This window comes from Otolemur garnettii, unplaced genomic scaffold, assembly GCF_000181295.1.
Source record: "Otolemur garnettii isolate 467f Iridium unplaced genomic scaffold, OtoGar3 scaffold00043, whole genome shotgun sequence".
Lineage (NCBI taxonomy): Eukaryota > Metazoa > Chordata > Mammalia > Primates > Galagidae > Otolemur > Otolemur garnettii.
The window spans coordinates 6,689,787-6,707,887 of NW_003852438.1; the positions used below are offsets into that span (position 1 = coordinate 6,689,787).

Below are 18,101 nucleotides of genomic sequence, written 5' to 3' on the forward strand. Positions count from 1 at the left end.
CCACAGTGGAGAATTTCACACCTGACCTCATGGGAAGGGTCACAATCAAAACTTTGTTTCATGCACAAAATTATTAAAAATATTATATAAAATTACCTTTAGTCTAAGTGTACAAAGTATATACGTAACATAAATGAATTTCATGTTTAGACCTGGGTCCCATCCCCAAGATATCTCATTATGTAGATGCAAATATTCCAAAATCTAAAAAAATTCAAAGTCAAAAATACTTCTGGTCCCAAGCATTTCACATAAGGGATTCTCAACCTGCCGAGGTCTCCTGCTCTCACCAAATAAGCTTACAAAGCCTGTATCCAAACCTACTAGGATGGCTCCCTATAGGAGCCCACCTGCCCGTCTTTCTGCTTATTTGATTAAACTCTCTTCCTCTAGGCATAGCCTCCAGTAGGGCTCTCCATTCCATTCCTGTCATTTCTCAGCATCTCACTGGGCTGCCCTTCCCCAACTTGCAAGTGTGCACCTGTCTCTCCCAGCACCCTGAGAATGACTTCAGAGCAGCCTCCCCCGGGATGGCTCCCCAGCTTCTGTGTAAAGCCCATTTGTACTTGTGGGGAAGTGGAGGGTGCACCATCATTAGAGGGTGGAACTTTTGGCCAGACTGACAGACTGACAGGAGTGCACCTCTGACATCACTCAAGGGCAGTTTATTGAACATGCTGCAGGAATTCCAAGTCTGTAATTCAAGCAAAGGGGGAATTAGGCACTGCTGCCCTTAGAAATATTTACACCACAAGCCATGACTTCTAGGCTGGGCAGTATCACAGGGATAGGGGACCAAGCTCCACTCATGAAACTCAGCTCATAGCAACAAAAATTGAGAGTCAGAAGCTTTGTAGGACACAGCTCCAGAGAGAGGACCAAAGATAAATCACATATCCCCCAGTCCTAACAAGAGGCAGCAGGATTATGCTGCCCTCCTCAAAAAGAACTATGAATTTGACATTCCCTTTGGTGAACAGGCAGTGACATGGCCTGGAAAAGGCACAGAGCTGGAGTTAGCCCAGCCTGAGGTGCTGAATGGGGCCGGTGCTGCAGCCTCTCAGGGGACCAGGGCTACTTGTCTATCCCAAAGATGCTGATTGCATCTTCCTCGCAGGACTGGGTGAGAATTAGAAGCAATGCGTGTATCTGGCACATAGTAGGTGCTTAATAAATGGTATTAGCTATCAATAAAGGAGGGGGACAGGTGACACCAGGTGGTAGAAAATCCTCACTTCTCCTTCATCTGGCTTTGTGAATTGAGTGCAATTGGTGGTCTGAGCAGGTGCACATTGACTCCTGAGTAACAGAGTTGTCCTGCAGTCATTTCTGGTGAGGCTGGTAAAGGCTGTCTGACTCCTCACCTCCGGGTGTCCTGGTGGCAGGTCTCATTCCCCCACCCCCATGCCAGCAGAGGAAGCAAAGCCTCTCAGGAAGCTGCTAATTTGGCACAGGAACAAGCTAGCCCCGCCCCCTTCTCTCTCTGTCCTTCTCTCTCCAGGGATGATGATGACAGCTTCCTCGGGGGCTAAGAAGGCAATTATGGCTTAAGCCTCCAGGCAAGGAAATAAGAAGTCCTAAGTCCACAAGGGACCTAATAGTGTCACTCAGAGCTTTAGAGTAAGGTAAGCCACAATGTAGAGAGTTGAGGGTGCTATAGACAGTTTTAAACTCAAAGACCAAGGATTTGGGCATGGCAGATATGAGCAGCGGCAAAGTCATCTCTTCTTCCAGGTGCTGAGGTGGGTGGGGTCATGTCCTATCGGGTGGCTTTCCTGGCTGGGGTGCTGGCTGGGATGCTCTTGCTCTGGGAGTCCTTGAAGTCACCCCCTTGTGCCCCTTTGGTCTTGGTCTGCCCACTTCGGATGCTGCTGGCACTGCCTACCACCCCACTGGCCCCAAGGTCAGCACCTGTGGAGCTGGGGTGGTAGCCGTAGCTGCCGCTGCTGATGACAGCTGAGGAAGAAGAGCCAAGAGCAGATGAAGGAGGCAGTGTCAGTGGTGACAGCTCCCATAACTGCTGTCCCAACAGCTTCCTCTAATCTGACACCTTATTCAGTCCCCACGATGGCCCTCAGCAGTTAAGAAACGCAAGGATGGATTGAGACCCTGTCATGTGTCACACTCTGGGTGACATGAGGACCATATAAGACAGATACAGCCCTGCCTTCCTGGAGACCCTGGGAAAATCCAACTCCCAGTCTTTTCTCCAGATGACACTGCCCTGGGGACAGGCGAGAAAGTGACAGTCATGATCTCAGTCTCTGCTTCCACAGTACAGATCAAGAATAGCTTTCCTGTGACAGAGAACTGTCCCCAGGCAGGACAGAAACGTCTAGGTGGCATACTTTGTCCCAAGATCCCCAGCTTTCCCTCCCTCAAGATGAGAATACTCACAGATGCTCACAGAGGATGGATTCTCGCCAGACATCCTGTAAGTTAGAAAGTTGGAGAAGGATGAAATCTCAGGGAACAACTGCATTTAGTGAAACCTTAATGGGCTCCAGCCTTAAATGCAGTCTCTGTAACCCATCCATGTAACAACCCGAGAGACTGAGATTATAACTTCCACTTTACAGATGAGAAAATAACAGGCACGCAGACCTTAAGATGTGCCCTGGGACTCACAGCTGGCAGGTGACTGAGAGCTAACCCCAGGCCCTCCTGAGCCTGGCCCTCTGCACAGCCCTGCACAGCCACCCATGAATTGCAGCTCGTCTGACACCCTCTGCAGGAAGCTGCATCTGAGCTCACAGTCAGACCTTGTGCTTCGTGCTCTTGTTCTCACCTTCCAGCCCTTGGCATAGCCCCTCAGCTGCCTTGGTCCCCTCTGTCCCGCCCACCTGCACTCTTCTCCCTCCAGCAGCTTCCTGTAGGTGGCGATCTCCACGTCCAGGGCCAGCTTCAGGCTCATGAGCTCCTGGTACTCTCGCAGCATCCGTGCCAGCTCCTCCTTGGCCTGGTGCAGGGCGGCCTCCAGCTCATCCAGCTTGGCCCGGGCATCCTTGAGGGCACAGTCCCCCCGCTGCTCAGCATCGGCAATGGCCGTCTCCAAGTTGGCACACTGAAGGGCAAAAATGGAGAAAAAATTAGAACAGAAAATAATTTCTAGATCTACAGGTTAAGCAGAACAACCTCCTCATTTTACAGATGGGGCCCAGGATGACGACAAGGGTGACATTGAGGAAGAGCTGCAAAAACAACACCAGAGCCCACCTCCCCATTTTCTATTGCAGATGGCTGCTCAAAGCTGTTGTCATAGGAAGCCACACTGGTCGCATGTCAGTAATGCAGGAAGAAATGCCAATATTTGCAAGCTAGTAGTGCCTGGGGCTGGAGGCATCTGTGTCTGTGGATTCACAGTCCCCAGGTCCTGGAGCATCATGCCTGTTACCCAAGCCAGGGCGTCCTGCAGACAGCACACCAAGGGCCCCACTGCAGCCAGCTTCCTGCTGCAGGATGTCTCCCCAGCAGACACCTTCACCGCTGGCAACCAGAGCACGTGCTTCTGGACTCTTCTAGCTCTGGGTGGGGAGAGTCTATATGAACACCCCACAACCAGCCTGAAGGTGTGAGAGAGGCTTCCCTTGGAGCAAGAAGTTACGGCACTAAATTGTAGTGACAACCTCAGAAATCAGGCCCTGAGGACATCCAGGGCACTGTCATGCCAAGTACCAATGAACAATGTGTCACGGAGTGAGGGGGGAGAAACGGCCCTCACAGAACTTGCAGATGAACCGAAGGTGGAGTCTTGAAGCTGAGCCTGCATTCCGGCATCACACAGAGGCCGTGGGGCAAGGGGAGGAGCACAGGCAGCTCGAATCTTCCCCCATTTGGCAATTCTATCCCTCTCAGAGTTGGCCTGATTCTTAAGGAGATCACAGGAAGGATCCTCCTGCCCTCCAAATCATCTCCCTACTGACACAGTGTTTAAGATTTACTGCTCTCAGATAAAACAGGGTGCCCAGCCAAAATGGAAATAGTACCATGGCACAGGGCAGGGGATCCTGGAGGGCTAGATCTACTGCTATGTCCCATCCTGAGGGTAGGAACATAGTGTGGCCACAGAGGCACTTGACATGCACCCCACATATGTTCTGTGTCCTGAGGGGTACAGGACCTACCTTCAGAAGGGACACCTGAAGGGGACATAGGGAAGGTTTATTGGACACAGGAAGAGGCTGAGAAAGAAGAACCCAGGTTCCAGTGCTGCCCCCCACCTCCTGCCCAGGATCCCAGCCCTGGCTCCCCCTCTCTTCCGCCCAGGGTCTCAGTCCTGGCTCCCCCTCTCTCCCACCCAGGGTCCCAGTCCTGGCTCCCCCCTCTCTCCTGCTCAGCTCCCTCATCTATAACCTGAGGGTCAGAGCAACATGCCTGAGTCTCAGCCTGATTCTGAGCAGGATGCCCACCTGACGGCAGGGGTACTGAGACGGGAGGAAACAGGGCTGAGGATGGCCCAGGACTCCTAAGCCAGGGTGGGAAGATTTGCTTTTTCCTAAAAGGTGGGCCCATTTCTGCATCCACAGGAGGTAGCTGAACCCTGGGGTTCTTGTGGGGTACTGCCTACCTGCTTCTTCACGTTCCCGATCTCACACCGCAGCCTCTGAATGAGCCGGTTCAGCTCTGACATCTCATTCTTGGTATGTTTGAGGTCGTCCCCGTGCCGGCTGGCCGTCAGTTGCAGCTCCTGGATCTGGTTCCCAGGGACAGGAAGATGGTGCTGAGATGAGGTAGGGGATGATCCACACCTCCCATCCCCATAGGAGCACCAGAGTAGGGGCCCTAGAGCTCAAGGGTTTTCTCCCTGAAGGCCCCAAAGGGTTTCACCCCAAAGCATAGCTCAGCTACTCCTCTTCTTCTGTGAGGTCTTCCCACCAGGTCAGAAAAGAGCTCAGGGCATCTCTCTCTCTCCTCCCACCACCCCCAGCCCATCCACAGCTGCTCACCCTGCAGCAACATGCCTCAATTCCTGCAAATGCCGTTGTTCTATGCTGGGAACACTCACTCTGCCCTCCATCAGAGACTCGCCCCCCTCTCTGAGGGATACGTCCCTCCATACCACTCCCAGAACATGTCTCTGATAGACTCAGAGTGTCACTGAAGCCTTGGTTAAGACCCCTCTTCCATTCAGCACAGAAGTGTCTCCTGCATTCACTGTGTAGTGACCCTCCCCAGGAATGGAGGGACAGTGTGGGAGGGAGGTCCATCCAGGGCCCACCTTGGTCTGGTACAGTGCCTCAGCCTCGGCCTTGCTCTTCAGGGCAATGTCCTCATAGTGGACACGGACCTCAGAGATGATGCTGTCCAGGTCCAGGCTGCGGTTGTTGTCCATGGACAGGATGACAGAGGTCTCACTGGCATGAGTCTGGATCTGGGCGATCTCCTGTGTTACAGATGGGGACAGAGTCAGAATGCCCTGGCTTCTGCGTCTGCTAGTCAGTCCTTGCTGGAATTTCTTAGAAGAGCAAGTAAAGCCCTCAGAGAGAGGCAGGGAGGGGTGGGGCATGGGAGTGTCCTCACCGCATCGTACAGATACTTGAGGAACTTGATGTCTTTGTCCAGAGAGTCCACTTTGGCCTGAAGCTCCACCTTGGCAGCATAGGCTGCATCTGCATCCTGTCGGGGGCACCGGAGCCACCAGTCAGCATGGCCATTGTCCCATCGCCCTGCTCTCACCCCCAAAGCCACCTGATTTCCAATATTTTTCCCACAAAGGGAAGCATATTGATGACTAGTTGTTCAATAACAATGTTGTCTCAGGCTCACTGAGTCTTTGGGGACAGGAAAAGGGGCACAGGCATTGCCTTTCCTCTGTGAAGCCTGGAGGAAGCAAAGCCCAGAAAGAAAGTCGCTTTCCTCCAGTCACACAGGAAGCTGAGCTAGACCAGACTTTCCCAATTCCCGGACTTATCCCAGAATTCCATCCTGTCTCTGGCCTTGTCCCAGGTATGTGTCCTTCCTCTTCAACTCACTGGAGACCAGGACTATGACTCCACCCTCATCAGGCACCAGTGCCCTCCCGGTGACCTGGGTGGAAGTCCTGAGGGAGTTGATTAGGATGGGGGTGCAAGAGGTACCAGAGTCCAGGGTCTCTTCTCTCCCTCACCTTCTTGAGCACCACAAACTCATTCTCAGCTGCCGTGCGCCTGCTAATCTCCACCTCATACCTGTGGGCAGGAAGAAAAGATGGCGGAGCCCTGAGCCCTCTCAGACAAGGGACCTCCTCTTCCCACTGGCCGGGGAAGTGCTCCAGGTGCAGAGTCCCCAGCGAGGTCTCCAGGTGAGCACTAAGAGCCTGGTGACAGGAGTAAGATGTCTCCAGGGGCCTTACTGACATCCCACTCCCTATATCCTAGGAAAATGCCCAGCTGCCTATTTGGCACCCCAAACCAGCAGCAGAACCTTTCAGTGGGTCAACAAGCATAGGAACTTCCCCCTATCACCCAAGCAGGACGTTCTCATCAACAGAACAGGCCTTTCCCCCACAACTGGAGAAGGGGACATGAGTTCCTGACCCTGGAGCTTGCTCCCTCCCCTTCTAAAAAATAATAGCACAAAAATTAGCGGAGCCCAAAGCCACATCACCTGTGACCCTGTGGTGGCCCTGACTCACCTCTTCTTGTAGTCCTCCACCAGGTCCCTCATGCTCCTCAGCTCCGAGTCCAGCCTCACCCTGTCCCCTGACAGCGTCTCCAGCTGCTTCCGCAGGCCACTGATGTAGCCCTCGAGGATGGGCTCCAGGTTCTTCTTACAGTTGTTCAGGTCCAGCTGCTTCAGCAGCTCCCACTTGGTCTCCAGCACCTGGTTCTGCTGCTCCAGGAAGCGCACCTGGAACCCAAATGGACAGATACCTGGAACCCAAATGGACAGACACCTGGAACCCAATGGACAGACACCTGGAACCCAAATGGACAGACAGACACCTGGAACTGTATTGGACGTTATCCTGCCCCATAGACAGGCACCATCAATTCCCCAGGTTAATGGATTTTTGTAAAGTCATCTTGCTGAAGTCCTGGCTCCCCACCCTGGGCACCCCATGCAAATAAGACCCTTTACAAATGCTTGTTCCATGGCCATCAGGACAACCAGTCACTGAAAACTTACTGAAGACAGAGATTCCACAACTTTCTTCTATGGCCTGACCCTGGTCCCAGGAGGCCCTCCTTCCTGATCTCTCAGCTAAATGTTTCTTCCTGTGCCATGAGCCCTTCCCTCTAAATAATCCTGGATTCTGTTAGCCCTTCAAGTTTGAGCTGGCATGCCATCCAGCTGTCCTCCAGAATCCCCTCAGTCTTTCCCAGCTAGGCTGACCCTTTACTCAACTTCCCACCCTTCTCTGCAAGGTCCCCAAAGCAGACAGCTCACACTTCTGTTCCTTGGCTGAACCTCCTTCACACATTTGTTCTCCTCCACAGAGAACCAGGAGCTTCCCAAAGCCAGCTGCACCTTTCCCTGCACAATGCCCAGTCCATTCCCAGGCGGGATGGAAGTTGCTCAGACCTCACAGGGCTGCCTTATCCTCCTCCTATGCAACCCACCTTGTCGATGAAGGAAGCAAACTTGTTGTTCAGAGCCTTGATCTGCTCCCGCTCCTGGGTGCGCACTTTCTGGATCTCAGGGTCCAGCTCCACATTGAGGGGGGCCAGGAGGCTCTTGTTGACAGTGACCTGGTAGATGCCTCCAGGCGGGCACAAGGATGGACATGCTGGCCCTAGGGCCACACTCCCAAACATGCTGCCAGCAAAGCCACTTGGCCGGCCCCCTCCATACCCAGAGCCATGCCTGAAGCTGTAACTTCCAGCCCGAACACCACCACCAGCCAAGTTAAGAGAAAGACGTCTATTCCCTCCAAAGTTGTAGAGGCTCCGACTGCTGAAGCCAGCCCCAGCCCCTGTTCCAGCTACCCGGTAGGAGGCCAGGCTGCCCATGGCTGTCCGTGGCAGCACTGCTGAATGCACACTAAAGTTGCCCTTGTCACTCCCAGATTTGATGTTCAACTGTCGACTCATGGTGGGAAAGATGGAATTGACAGAGCCAGAGAAAAGCAGTCACCAAGGGACAGAGAACACACTGGTAGGACACCCAGAGTGCTGCCTCCTTTTATTCCTGCTGAGCCCAGAACACCGGAAAAGGGCGTCTCTCCACTATCTCCCTTCCCCTGCTAAAGGTCCAGACCCGTGGGCCATTTGTAGAACAGAGATCTCCAAGCCCTTTGCAGCAACAAAACTCTTCTGATAGCAAGTGGAATATGCTGGCCTTGCAGACTGGAGTGGGCTAATTCAGGGTTTATCTGTGCTCCCTAATTAGGGACCTAGAGAGTTATCCCCTACAGAGATCTCCCAGCTTTATTTTTCTAGTGCTTCCTCCCTTCTGCTTATCTGTCAGCAAGAAGGATAAATTCTGGCTTTATCCAGATAGAGCTCATCTGAAAACCCCAGGTTTCCTTCCAATAGAAACCATGTCCCTAGGACCCATTCTTGCTGAGGAGCTGGGGGCGGTTATGCTAGAGAAGGGAAGACTTGGAAAGGAGATGATTTTTCCAAGGGAAAATCAATCAATTCCTTGGGAAGGAATCTTCAAAGATCTAAACCCAAGAAAGGGCTCCTCTCTGGGTGGTGATGAGGATCACAGCTGTCCAACAATGGAACAGAGCCCAGGAAAGAAATGGGAAAGACCATGTGACACTGCATGGCCCTGGCCAGGGATGTGTCTGGGGCTTTCTGTATTGGACAGGCCCTGGGTGGTGGTCCCCTTGAAGTTGCCCTTCCAACTAGGAGGACCTCTTCAGCAGCTGGCATTTCCTCCAGTTGGATTCTTCTCTCCTGTACAAGATTATCTGTTCTATCCCAGGAGGTTTGGGCAGGAGCTGGGACATTAGTCCCTGCACTCCCTGGGGAAACAGCCTATGGCTGAAGTCACCAAGGGACAGGAACCCATGAGTTTCCCTCCCACATTCAGGGTGGGCTCTTCAGCAGTTCCTCATCACTTTGGGGAGCCAATTGATTTTGGAACAGGAAGTATCAACCCTTTAAGAGCTCAGGTAGTCCTGGTAAAGTGGAGTGTTAAAAAAATTATTTCCAAACTATGAATCTTGCAGCTGCCCTAATGCATGGGTCCAACTGCTTCCTATAACTAATTTGGGACGCCTTGCCGGTCTGGATCAGGTAGAGGGTGGTAGACATCTGCTTCTGCTGCTGGGGAGGAGAGGACAGGAAGATGAGCCTGAAGCAGTAGGGGGAGGCTGAGGCCTGGAACCTACCTTGGAGGACTTTCCCCTTTGTAGAGCGCTTTCCTCTCAGCCCCTAAGGCAGCAGTGGAAGGTCCTTCTTCCAGGATGCTGTCCTCCAGCCTTCCTGGCAGGGCCTAGCCCTAAGGCCCAGGAGGGCATAATCAAAGTGCTTGCTTGTGGTTTTCTGAGCCATGCTGCCAGCCCAGCAGCAGATGTAAAGTTAGCTGGGGTGCTGGCCCAGGTGCTGGTATGTGAATGGCAACACAGGGAGAAATTTCTTTGACCTGGGGATGACCACAATATGGCCCAGCCCCCAGGAAACTTTCAGACCAATGAGAGGAATGTACATAAAGAAGATGATCCCGGACCAAAGCTCCGGAATAAAAAAAAAGTGCATTATAAACACTGAATCAGAGGTGTGCTGAAGAACGGCTAAATCCAGGACTCTTAGGGACCTCCACGAGGCTGGGCTTATTACATCCCCAACAGGGCTCACCAGTGGGCTGGCTCAGAGCAGATGCCCAGGAATGGAGGGGCTTGGGGTGTTCCTTACAGGAGTTGTAGCAATGGCGGTAACAACAACAGCAGTTGTAATAACAACGATAGTAGTATCAGAAAAAGTGAAGTCTTACTATTCACCTTACACATGGCAGGCTTGTTCCAAGCACTATCTAGGATGTCTAATTTAACCCTCATGTTACTAACTTTATTTACCGTGAAGAAACTAAGGTTTTGAGACCTTAAGGAACTTGCTCAAAGTCACTCAGCTAGTAAATGGGCTGGGCCTGGAATTCAAATGCATCTGGGTTCAAAGACCGTGTTCCTGACTATCGTGTTACATGCTAGAGATGCAAAAACTGCACGTGGGTGTCATGGGGCCAAGTCCCTCCTGCCTATATTTTCTATCATGTTTTGGAGACAAGGATGCTATGAGCAGAAGGGGAGATTATCTCTGAGCTAAGGGCTTGTATAGGTGTTTGCCAAAGATTAGACACTGCTCTAGGGTTCAGAGAGAAAAACAGCCTAAATAAAGATGGGCAGAGGGAAGGAAGATGCTCAGTTTCATTAGGGGCTATGTTACTCTGAATCCCTGGTAGCCAGCTCTTAACTCAGCCTGGCTGAGGGTGAGTCCTAGTCTGATGGGACAGCTGGGTCTCTTCCTGGGGGCCTTAACAAAAAAGAATTTACAAAGCAGGAAAGAAAGGCACAAGGGTGGATCGTCAAGGCTGCGGGAGACTTAGGGTCAACCAGAGCAAATTTTCAGATGCCCATAGAAATGCTGCAGAATCAGCTGAGCCCCGGCATTCTCAGAAGTGAGGGACTGGGCAGGGGTCCTGGCACCCTTTGTATTCATTCCAGAACATTTCCTGAGTGCCTCCAATGAACCAGGTCTGTGCTGGAGACTGATCAGCAAGGGTATAAAGGTGGTGATGGAGGTGATGGTGGTGGAGGCTATGACAGAAAGGTGGGGGCAGAGTGGAATTTCCTGACAAGAGTGTCGTTATCGTGGCCGCACAGAAGTGCCCCTCCTAACTGGTTCCTAGGGAACTTAATTGCAGGGAAATTGTCTATGACCCACTCAGCCAGATCTCTCTGACAGTTCCAGCCTTACTGTGCTGGATACCCTTTAATTAGTCCTTACACTCCACCCCCTGGTCTCTGAGTTCATCGGCCTAATGAGTGTCCCCAGGCCTGAGGAGACAGATTCATTCAATAAGTATAACCCTGAGTGCCTACTGTGTGCGCAGCTCTGGGCCAGACACTGAGGACGTGTCTCAGTGCTTCCTCCCGCTCCAGGAAGTTAAGTGACCGGGAGAAGATAAAATATAAGCCCATGAAAATTGTTTTGCTGTTGTTATGGTAGTTTTAACTCTACCTGCGTGTATTGGATAATGTGCATGAATGCATGACTCAGACAAGCTGCTATTGAAATTCTGATGTCTTTTTAAAAACAGAATAAGAAAGCACACAAAAATCTAACTTTTGTTTACCATAAGTCTTCTCCAGCCTCGAATTAAAAATCAGAATAAAAGAGAGGTTGGGCTCCCTGGGGCAGGGGTGGGGTACAGGCACAGGGCACCCCTGAGGCATTGGGAAGCCCAGAGGATTGCAGGAAAAGCTGGGGCTCTTGGGGAGCAGAGACAGGGACAAAGATGGAGGAGCAGGCCTGTGTGGTTCCCTTCTCCCCACAGACGGTGTGGAACCATGTGAGGGTCCTAAAGAAACACACATTCTTGAGGCCAGTGCTTTAGGTTAAGAACAGGTCATGTGTCCATCATGACCACAATAGCGAAGTCCAACATGCCACAATCTCCCACCATCTTCCTGGAGGGTGAGGATCTCATTCTTCAGAGTACATCGTGCCAGAGGGAAATAGAAAGCAGAGTCTAGAATAATCCCAATGCATAGAACCGAACCCGTGTCTGCTTGGTTTGCAGATAGATAAAGAAGGTCATTTTTCTCTAGCTCTTTGGACTTGACTGCTCCTGGGCACAGAACGATAGTCAAGGGACTCAGGTTATATAGACAAGGTCATTGAGAGAGAGAGGAAGAAGCTTGAACAAACTCTTGTCACTTTGGAGTGACAAGATTGGGAACAGATCACAGCACCTTAGCACTAGAGAGGAGCTGAAACTGAGTTATCTGATTTCCTTTAAAAATGAGCTCAGTGCGGAAACTTGACACCCTCTGCCTGTCTGAACCAGTTTGAAAGAAGCTTGTTTTTCCATCCTTGTCCAAAGTTAGCCAGCTCAAGCAGCAAAGCTGGTCGGCTTCCCTCCCCTTCTCTCCGCACCCTCTCCCACACTCCCCGCCTGCCCTTGGAGTGCCAGGTCTGACCGCAGATGGGCTCAGCAGCACTGGAGAGGTGGGCAGAGCCCACTGCCACTTCAGGACTCTGGCACAGGCTGCAGCCGAGTGGGAGAGGGTGCGAGATTGAAGCAGAGTTCAGTGTTCAGGAAAGGCAAAGGGGCAACTCTGGGCGCAGAAAAGTAGGGCACATGCCTTGGAGAAGATGATTGGGAGTGACTATCACTTTGCAGGGTACTCAACTAAGTTTCCCAGGCTGAGGGGCTTTCCAGGACTGTCAGTGCTACAACCTGGACAGTTCTGGGAAAACCCAGAAAGCCAATCACCCAAACATCATCCACCACGTTGCAGAGCAGAGCCCCAGACTCCAGAAGATGGCAGGGGTCATGGATGTCCCATCTAATGCCGGTGACTAGGCACTCAGTGGTCTCTCTCCACTGCTCAAGACCCCTTTTCCGCACACACACTCCTATTAATAGGAAACCCTTAGATTATTAGAGAAAACAGGCATCTGGGTGACATCAATTTAAACTCAATTCCAACCACACTCACCAAGAGCTACTCTATCACAGGCACTGCACTGAGGAACATCTCAGACGGGAGTCAACATTGCCACAATTCCCATTTCTTGGTGCCATGTGAGGGCAGACAACATGGTGCAGGAAGACTCTAGTTATTAAAAACCTGGCAGAGGATGTTTAGGGACCTGATATCTGGAGGAGTTTCCCTTGTGATTGCTACTGGTCTCTTGGAACTCTCTACCCCCACCTCTCCAGGTAAACGTGGAGGAGCCGAATCTCTGCAGACAACCTTCTCTGAGCCTTCCCTCCTGCCTCTCCCCAGCATTGGTGTCTCCTTCCTCCTCTCTGCCACAGCCTTTTTCACATCAAGAGAGAAGCATCAGAGCAGTTTAACCAGGTAGTTGCTGGGCCCATATCAGGCCTTTATGCCAATTAGATAAAGCACCACTTCCTCTGGGCAGGTCAGCCCTTTGCCAGAATGCATGGCTGAATTCTAGCCCTTTCTTGGCCTTCTCCATGCCCTAGTGCTGGGCACCACCTGCACGTCCCTCCAGAGACACTCTGGTGGCTTGTCTAAACCTCTGCGTAGGCAGGTGTGATGTGGGTGAGTTGGAGTCTCTGGTCAGAATTCTCCCTTCTGCACAAAGGCAGCTCATCAGAGACTCCTGGCTTCTCCCTGAGCTCTCGCCTGCTCCCCCAGGGCTGCCAGGTTCTGCCTTCCAGATCCATCTCTTTTCCTCTCTGAGGCCCCCTGGGAAAAGAATGGTCCACCAGCTCCCACCTCCCCAGCACCCCTGGGGCTCTGTCCATTGGAAGTCTGCCCTGCCCAGCAGCTCTCTGGCTGAGATATCACAGCCTAATTCCCATTTTCCCAGCCTGGGGGTCCTATTGCCTTCAGCACATCCTGGATTGTGTCTCACTGGGTCCTCTTTGTTTCTGCCTCTTCCCCCTCTGCTCCCAGGGCTTGCACGGCTGGATGGGCCTCAGCTCTTTACTGCGCATCCCTCACTCTTGTTCTTTTTCTCTTCTTTTTTCTTTTTTCTTAAAGAAAGGCTCTCTGAACTCTTTACAGCTCCACCCACTGCCTACCTAGTCATCACAGGAAACTTTTCTCCCAGCTTGAAGGCACACAGGTATGTTGAGACAAGACCCATCTTGCTCCAGGAAGGACACATTTCTTATATTTGTTCATTTTAAAACTCCACCAGGAACCCACTTGGGTATATTTTGTCTATCTCCTTACCTCCGCCCCCTCTATCTCTCAGCCACTTCTGGAAGAAGTTTGTGAGATATTTTCTGACCCCTAGCCCTCTTTATTACATGACGCTTTTTTGAAAGAGAACAGAGAGGCTGGGGGAAATGCCCAGTCTTTTGATCTTGACTGTGATGCTTGATCTGCCTCTTCCTCTGCCCATTTGCAAAACAAACAAGCCAGCTGGAAGTGGGCTGTAATTAAGCCCCATCATCACTAATGACATGCTCCCTATCTCCCATCACCTCCCTGCAAAGCCCATCCAAACAGGAAGCAGAAGCCCAGCCCCACCCGTCCCTGAGAAGATGTGGAGGCAGGCCGGGTCCTCCCTGTGCACACATCATAGCTGAGCCTGCTGGGCCCTGGAGAAGGGACAGGAGAAGGGGACAAACATCTGAGCAGGCAGAAGCACTAGGGCCTAGATCACCGTGTGAGGTGCAGGGATTGGAAGGAAAAATGTAAAAATAGGACATCAAGAAACAAATATAAGAAATAAGATGTGGGTGCTTTAGGAGGAGCTAGGAAAGACGGGACAATGGGGGGGCAGGTTGGCACTGAGGAGAGAGGCTAAGGAGAATAGAGGAAGAATGAGCCCCAAGCCTGAAGGTTGAACTGAATCCTCCAGAGTGCCCTAGACTGAGGGTGACAGAGGAAGGTCCCCTGCTGGGTATGGGGATCCTTCTCGCTGGTGTAGGGTGAGGAGCCCTCCACACCACCCACCAGGATGCAAGCCTGCCATGGAAGTAGAGTTTGGTCAGAGAGTGAGCTCCTCTGGCTGGAGCTGAGACCCAGCCTCACCCCTTTGGAAAGTCCTGTCCATCCTCCCCTGTAGAGAAGGAGGCAGAAGAAATTGGTACCAGGAGAACAAGTCCCTGCCTCCCAGTGTCATGGACCCCCACTGAGACAGGTGGGCTTTTATGGCTGGGCTACCAGGTGTGACGTGTGGCTGTGGATTCGGTGCCTATCCAAGAGTGGGGAGAATGGAGCACCCGGGGGAGAAAGCTAGCTGGAAGTAAGACCAGTGACCACAGGGACAGGACACATTGGCTCCCAGCTGAGAGAAAAGGAACAGGGGCAGTATGGATCCAGGGTGGAGGTTGCATGTCACAAGAGGGTGCCGGGAGAGGGCTCAGCGGAACCAGCAGCCATGGGAGAGAACCCTCTGGAAGGGGATGTGGGCTGGGAGGGCTGAGGAGGGAGCTGTGGGACTGGAACATGGCACACGGCAGGGTCAGAGGGGACTTGTACCTTCTAACTCATTTCATCCCATGCCGACCTTGGGAGGTTAATACTCTTTCCCACATTACAAATGAGAAACCAAAAAAGCAGAGAAACAGAGTTGCCAGAGTCAGAGGTAAAAGTGGCAAAACAAACCACCAGAAGGATCCAGGTCCACTCCCGGCCCTCCTCAAAGTGTGTGTCCTGCCACACTGGACCACTTCCAAGGCCCCCTCCTGCACCGGTCCACCATGCGCTGCCTCTAGTCCGAAGGTGTGAGCAGCTTCAATCTAGGGCTTGGTACTGAATCTGGAGTTCCAGAAAGAAAGATCTGGAATCCCTGAGAACTGGGCCTCAAAGGAATAGCTCAGCCTTCCGGGGGATGGCAGATTGGAAGCAAAAAAGAAGGATTTCGGTGATGAACTTCCAAAGACGGTCTGCATCCAAGCAAGAGGAACTGATGCAGAGGACTCACCAGAGGAAGGCTATCAAAGAAGGGGGTGGCAGGTGGTCTGCAGGGACAGGGGGACCCTCAGTGTCTCTGTTGGTCCTGGAAGCACCTGCCGAATGTAAATGCGGAGACTGAGGGGCAGTGCAAAATGAATGTCCTTCCTGCCATTGTCACTCGGAAGGTGGCAGAAGTAGTGGAGCTTATTGGATGGGAGAGTGGAGGTAGCTGCCAAGAGGGACCTGAGAAGTATTTAGGAAGCTCCCTGTCTCCAACAACCCATGGTCCTTTTACCTCCTCCTCCCGGAAGCCATCCTAAGTTGTGTGTGTTGAACTCTGATGCCTGCCTCCCTTCCTTCCTTCCTTCCTTCCTTCCTTCCTTCCTTCCTTCCTTCCTTCCTTCCTTCCTTCCTTCTTTCCTTTCTTTCCTGTGGGTGTACCTTGCCAGTGCCTCCTTGCCTGGATCATCCACTTCATGAGAAAGAAAGAATTCTCCGAGGACCCTTCCTGCTACCTGGCAGGGCTTAAAACCCATGCACTGGGGCTTGGGGGAGGGGAGTATCGCTGACCCCGAGGACCTCTTTATCAGTGCCAAAATTCTCAGGCACCTATTGAAAAAGAGCTGCCTGAAGCTAAAGATGAAGAGGTTCAGGCAGTGCCAACGGCAGCAGCAGCCCCTGCCCCCTCCTCCCTCCTGTGAGAGAAGTCAGGGAGGAAGGGGAGAGGAGACAGGAGCCAGGGCCTGGGCACCATGGGAGGCTGATGCCAGTCTGGACATGCCAGGGAGTGAAACAGCACCCCCTCTTCTACCTGGGCAGTTCTGCCTAGGGGGGATGGGGGTGGGGAGGGCCTCAGAGGCTGTCTAAGACCATCTCTCACCCTCCTGACTGCAGGGAAGAGTCTCCTCCAGGCCCACAGGGACAGAAGGTGCAGTATCTGGGACAGATGGCAGAGGGCAGTGTGTGCGCAAAGTAGCTGCATGGAGGAATTTTGGGTGTTTTTTTTTTCTCTGCATGGAAATGAGCAACTGGATGAAGATGTGGGAAGCTGACATGGCATGCTGCGGGTGTGTGGGTCTCCAGTCCAGACCCTGCTGGTCACCGGTGCTGGGACCCGGGGCAGGTTACTCAGCCCTATATAAGTCCATCTACTTGCCTATAGAAGGGGGTGGGGTGTGGAGGGAGGTATCGGGCAAGCAGCTCTAACTTTCCTTCTCCTTCAGGGCTTAATAACTTGATGGTTCTAGCTGCAAGGACCAAAGTCCATAGGAACAACAGAGGTGGCATTTCAGCCAGGCCACAAAGGGCAGGCAGGCTTTTAATAAACAGGCAATGGACTCTTGAGGTTGAGAAGTGTCCATGAGTGTGAAAAGTTTGGTCTGCAGGGGAGAGGCTGGAGACTAAGAGAGGGAAGGATGGGGAGGAGGAGGGCACCCTGAAGGACACCTTCAAATGGGCTCATGCCTGAAAGATGGTCTCACCCTTAAGGATTTTGCTCATATCACCTGTGCTGACTCTGAGACACTAACATTTTTGCAGAAACACATACACACACCTGAAAGAGCACCCTTGAATCCGTGGCCTTTTACTGAATTTTTCCCCAGAGCAGTTGACACTACTCAACATCATACTGTATACTGTGCTGTTCGGTTCGTATATTTGCTCTTCCCTCTAGACTGTAAGCTCTGTGAGGGCAGGGTCTGTGCCAATTTTGTTTATTCTGGTATTCCTGGTCCCTGAACAATGCCTGGCTCACTAAATATTTGTGAAATGAGCCACCACTTTACATACACAATAGACAGAGATGCACCCATAAGTGTGCATACACGCGGGCCTCTCATGTCAGGGTGGAAGAGAAACTGGGTACAGGAGGAAAACAGGGCCACTGTGAGGGAACAAGACTGGTGTCAGGAGAGTGACGAGGTGAGGAAAAGAGGAAAAGGCCACTCCAACCCAGGCAGTGAGCGTGGGAGACTGGCAAAGCTCTGGCAGTCCAGGCATGTCTCTCTGTGGCAGGGAACGACATCTTGCAGGGCCATTGTTCAGAATAGAGGACACGGGACACATGAGCACTGAGCCTGCCAGGCAGCAACCTCAAGAATGAATCTTGGGGCTCGGCGCCTATAGCTCAACCGGCTAAGGCGCCAGCCACGTACACCTAAGGTGGCGGGTTCGAATCCCCAGCCCGGACCCGCCAAACAACAATGATGGCTGCAACCAAAAAATAGCCGGGCGTTGTGGCGGGCGCCTGTGGTCCCAGCTACTTGGGAGGCGGAGGCAGGAGACTCGCTTGAGCCCAGGAGTTGGAGGTTGCTGTGAGCTGTAATGCCATGGCACTCTGCCCAGGGGGACAGCTTGAGGCTCTGTCTCAAAAAAAAAAAAAAAAAAAAAGAATGAATCTTGGCCATTTACCACGATTGGCTGCCACCCAATGCCCACCTGGCTAGAACCAGACAGCAGTGGGAGGGACCAGGGACCCAGTGGGAAGTAAGAGTGAGACCACGGAAAGCCAGAGCAATGCAGATGGTGATGTCCTGGGCAACAGTCCACACTGAGAACCAGACAGCATCGATTATTTATTTCAGGAGAAGCAGAGAGCTAGACATAATCCCAACCAGAGGGC

The 18,101-nt window shown here is 52.3% G+C and overlaps 1 protein-coding gene across 1 annotated transcript; it reads right to left on the reverse strand.

Annotated features, from left to right (window-relative positions):
- Positions 1–1,759: 1,759 nt before the first annotated feature.
- On the reverse strand, positions 1,760–8,060 carry KRT74 (keratin 74). The gene is made up of 9 exons (XM_003790412.3): positions 7,542–8,060; positions 6,614–6,828; positions 6,107–6,167; positions 5,521–5,616; positions 5,219–5,383; positions 4,568–4,693; positions 2,844–3,064; positions 2,398–2,432; positions 1,760–1,956 (listed from the first exon to the last, which is right to left on the reverse strand). Exons 1-9 carry the CDS (start codon positions 8,010–8,012, stop codon positions 1,760–1,762), a joined length of 1,587 nt encoding a protein of 528 aa, XP_003790460.1. The 5' UTR covers positions 8,013–8,060.
- Positions 8,061–18,101: the final 10,041 nt, after the last annotated feature.

Coding starts and splice junctions, on each gene's coding strand:
- KRT74 (XM_003790412.3), bottom strand. CDS start 8,012: ATGAGTCGACAGTTGAACATCAAATCTGGGAGTGACAAGGGCAACTTT. Junction 6,168..6,613: donor GTGGAGGACTACAAGAAGAG/GTGAGTCAGGGC, acceptor TCCTGCCCACAG/GTATGAGGTGGAGATTAGCA. Junction 4,694..5,218: donor AGGCACTGTACCAGACCAAG/GTGGGCCCTGGA, acceptor CCTGGGAACCAG/ATCCAGGAGCTGCAACTGAC.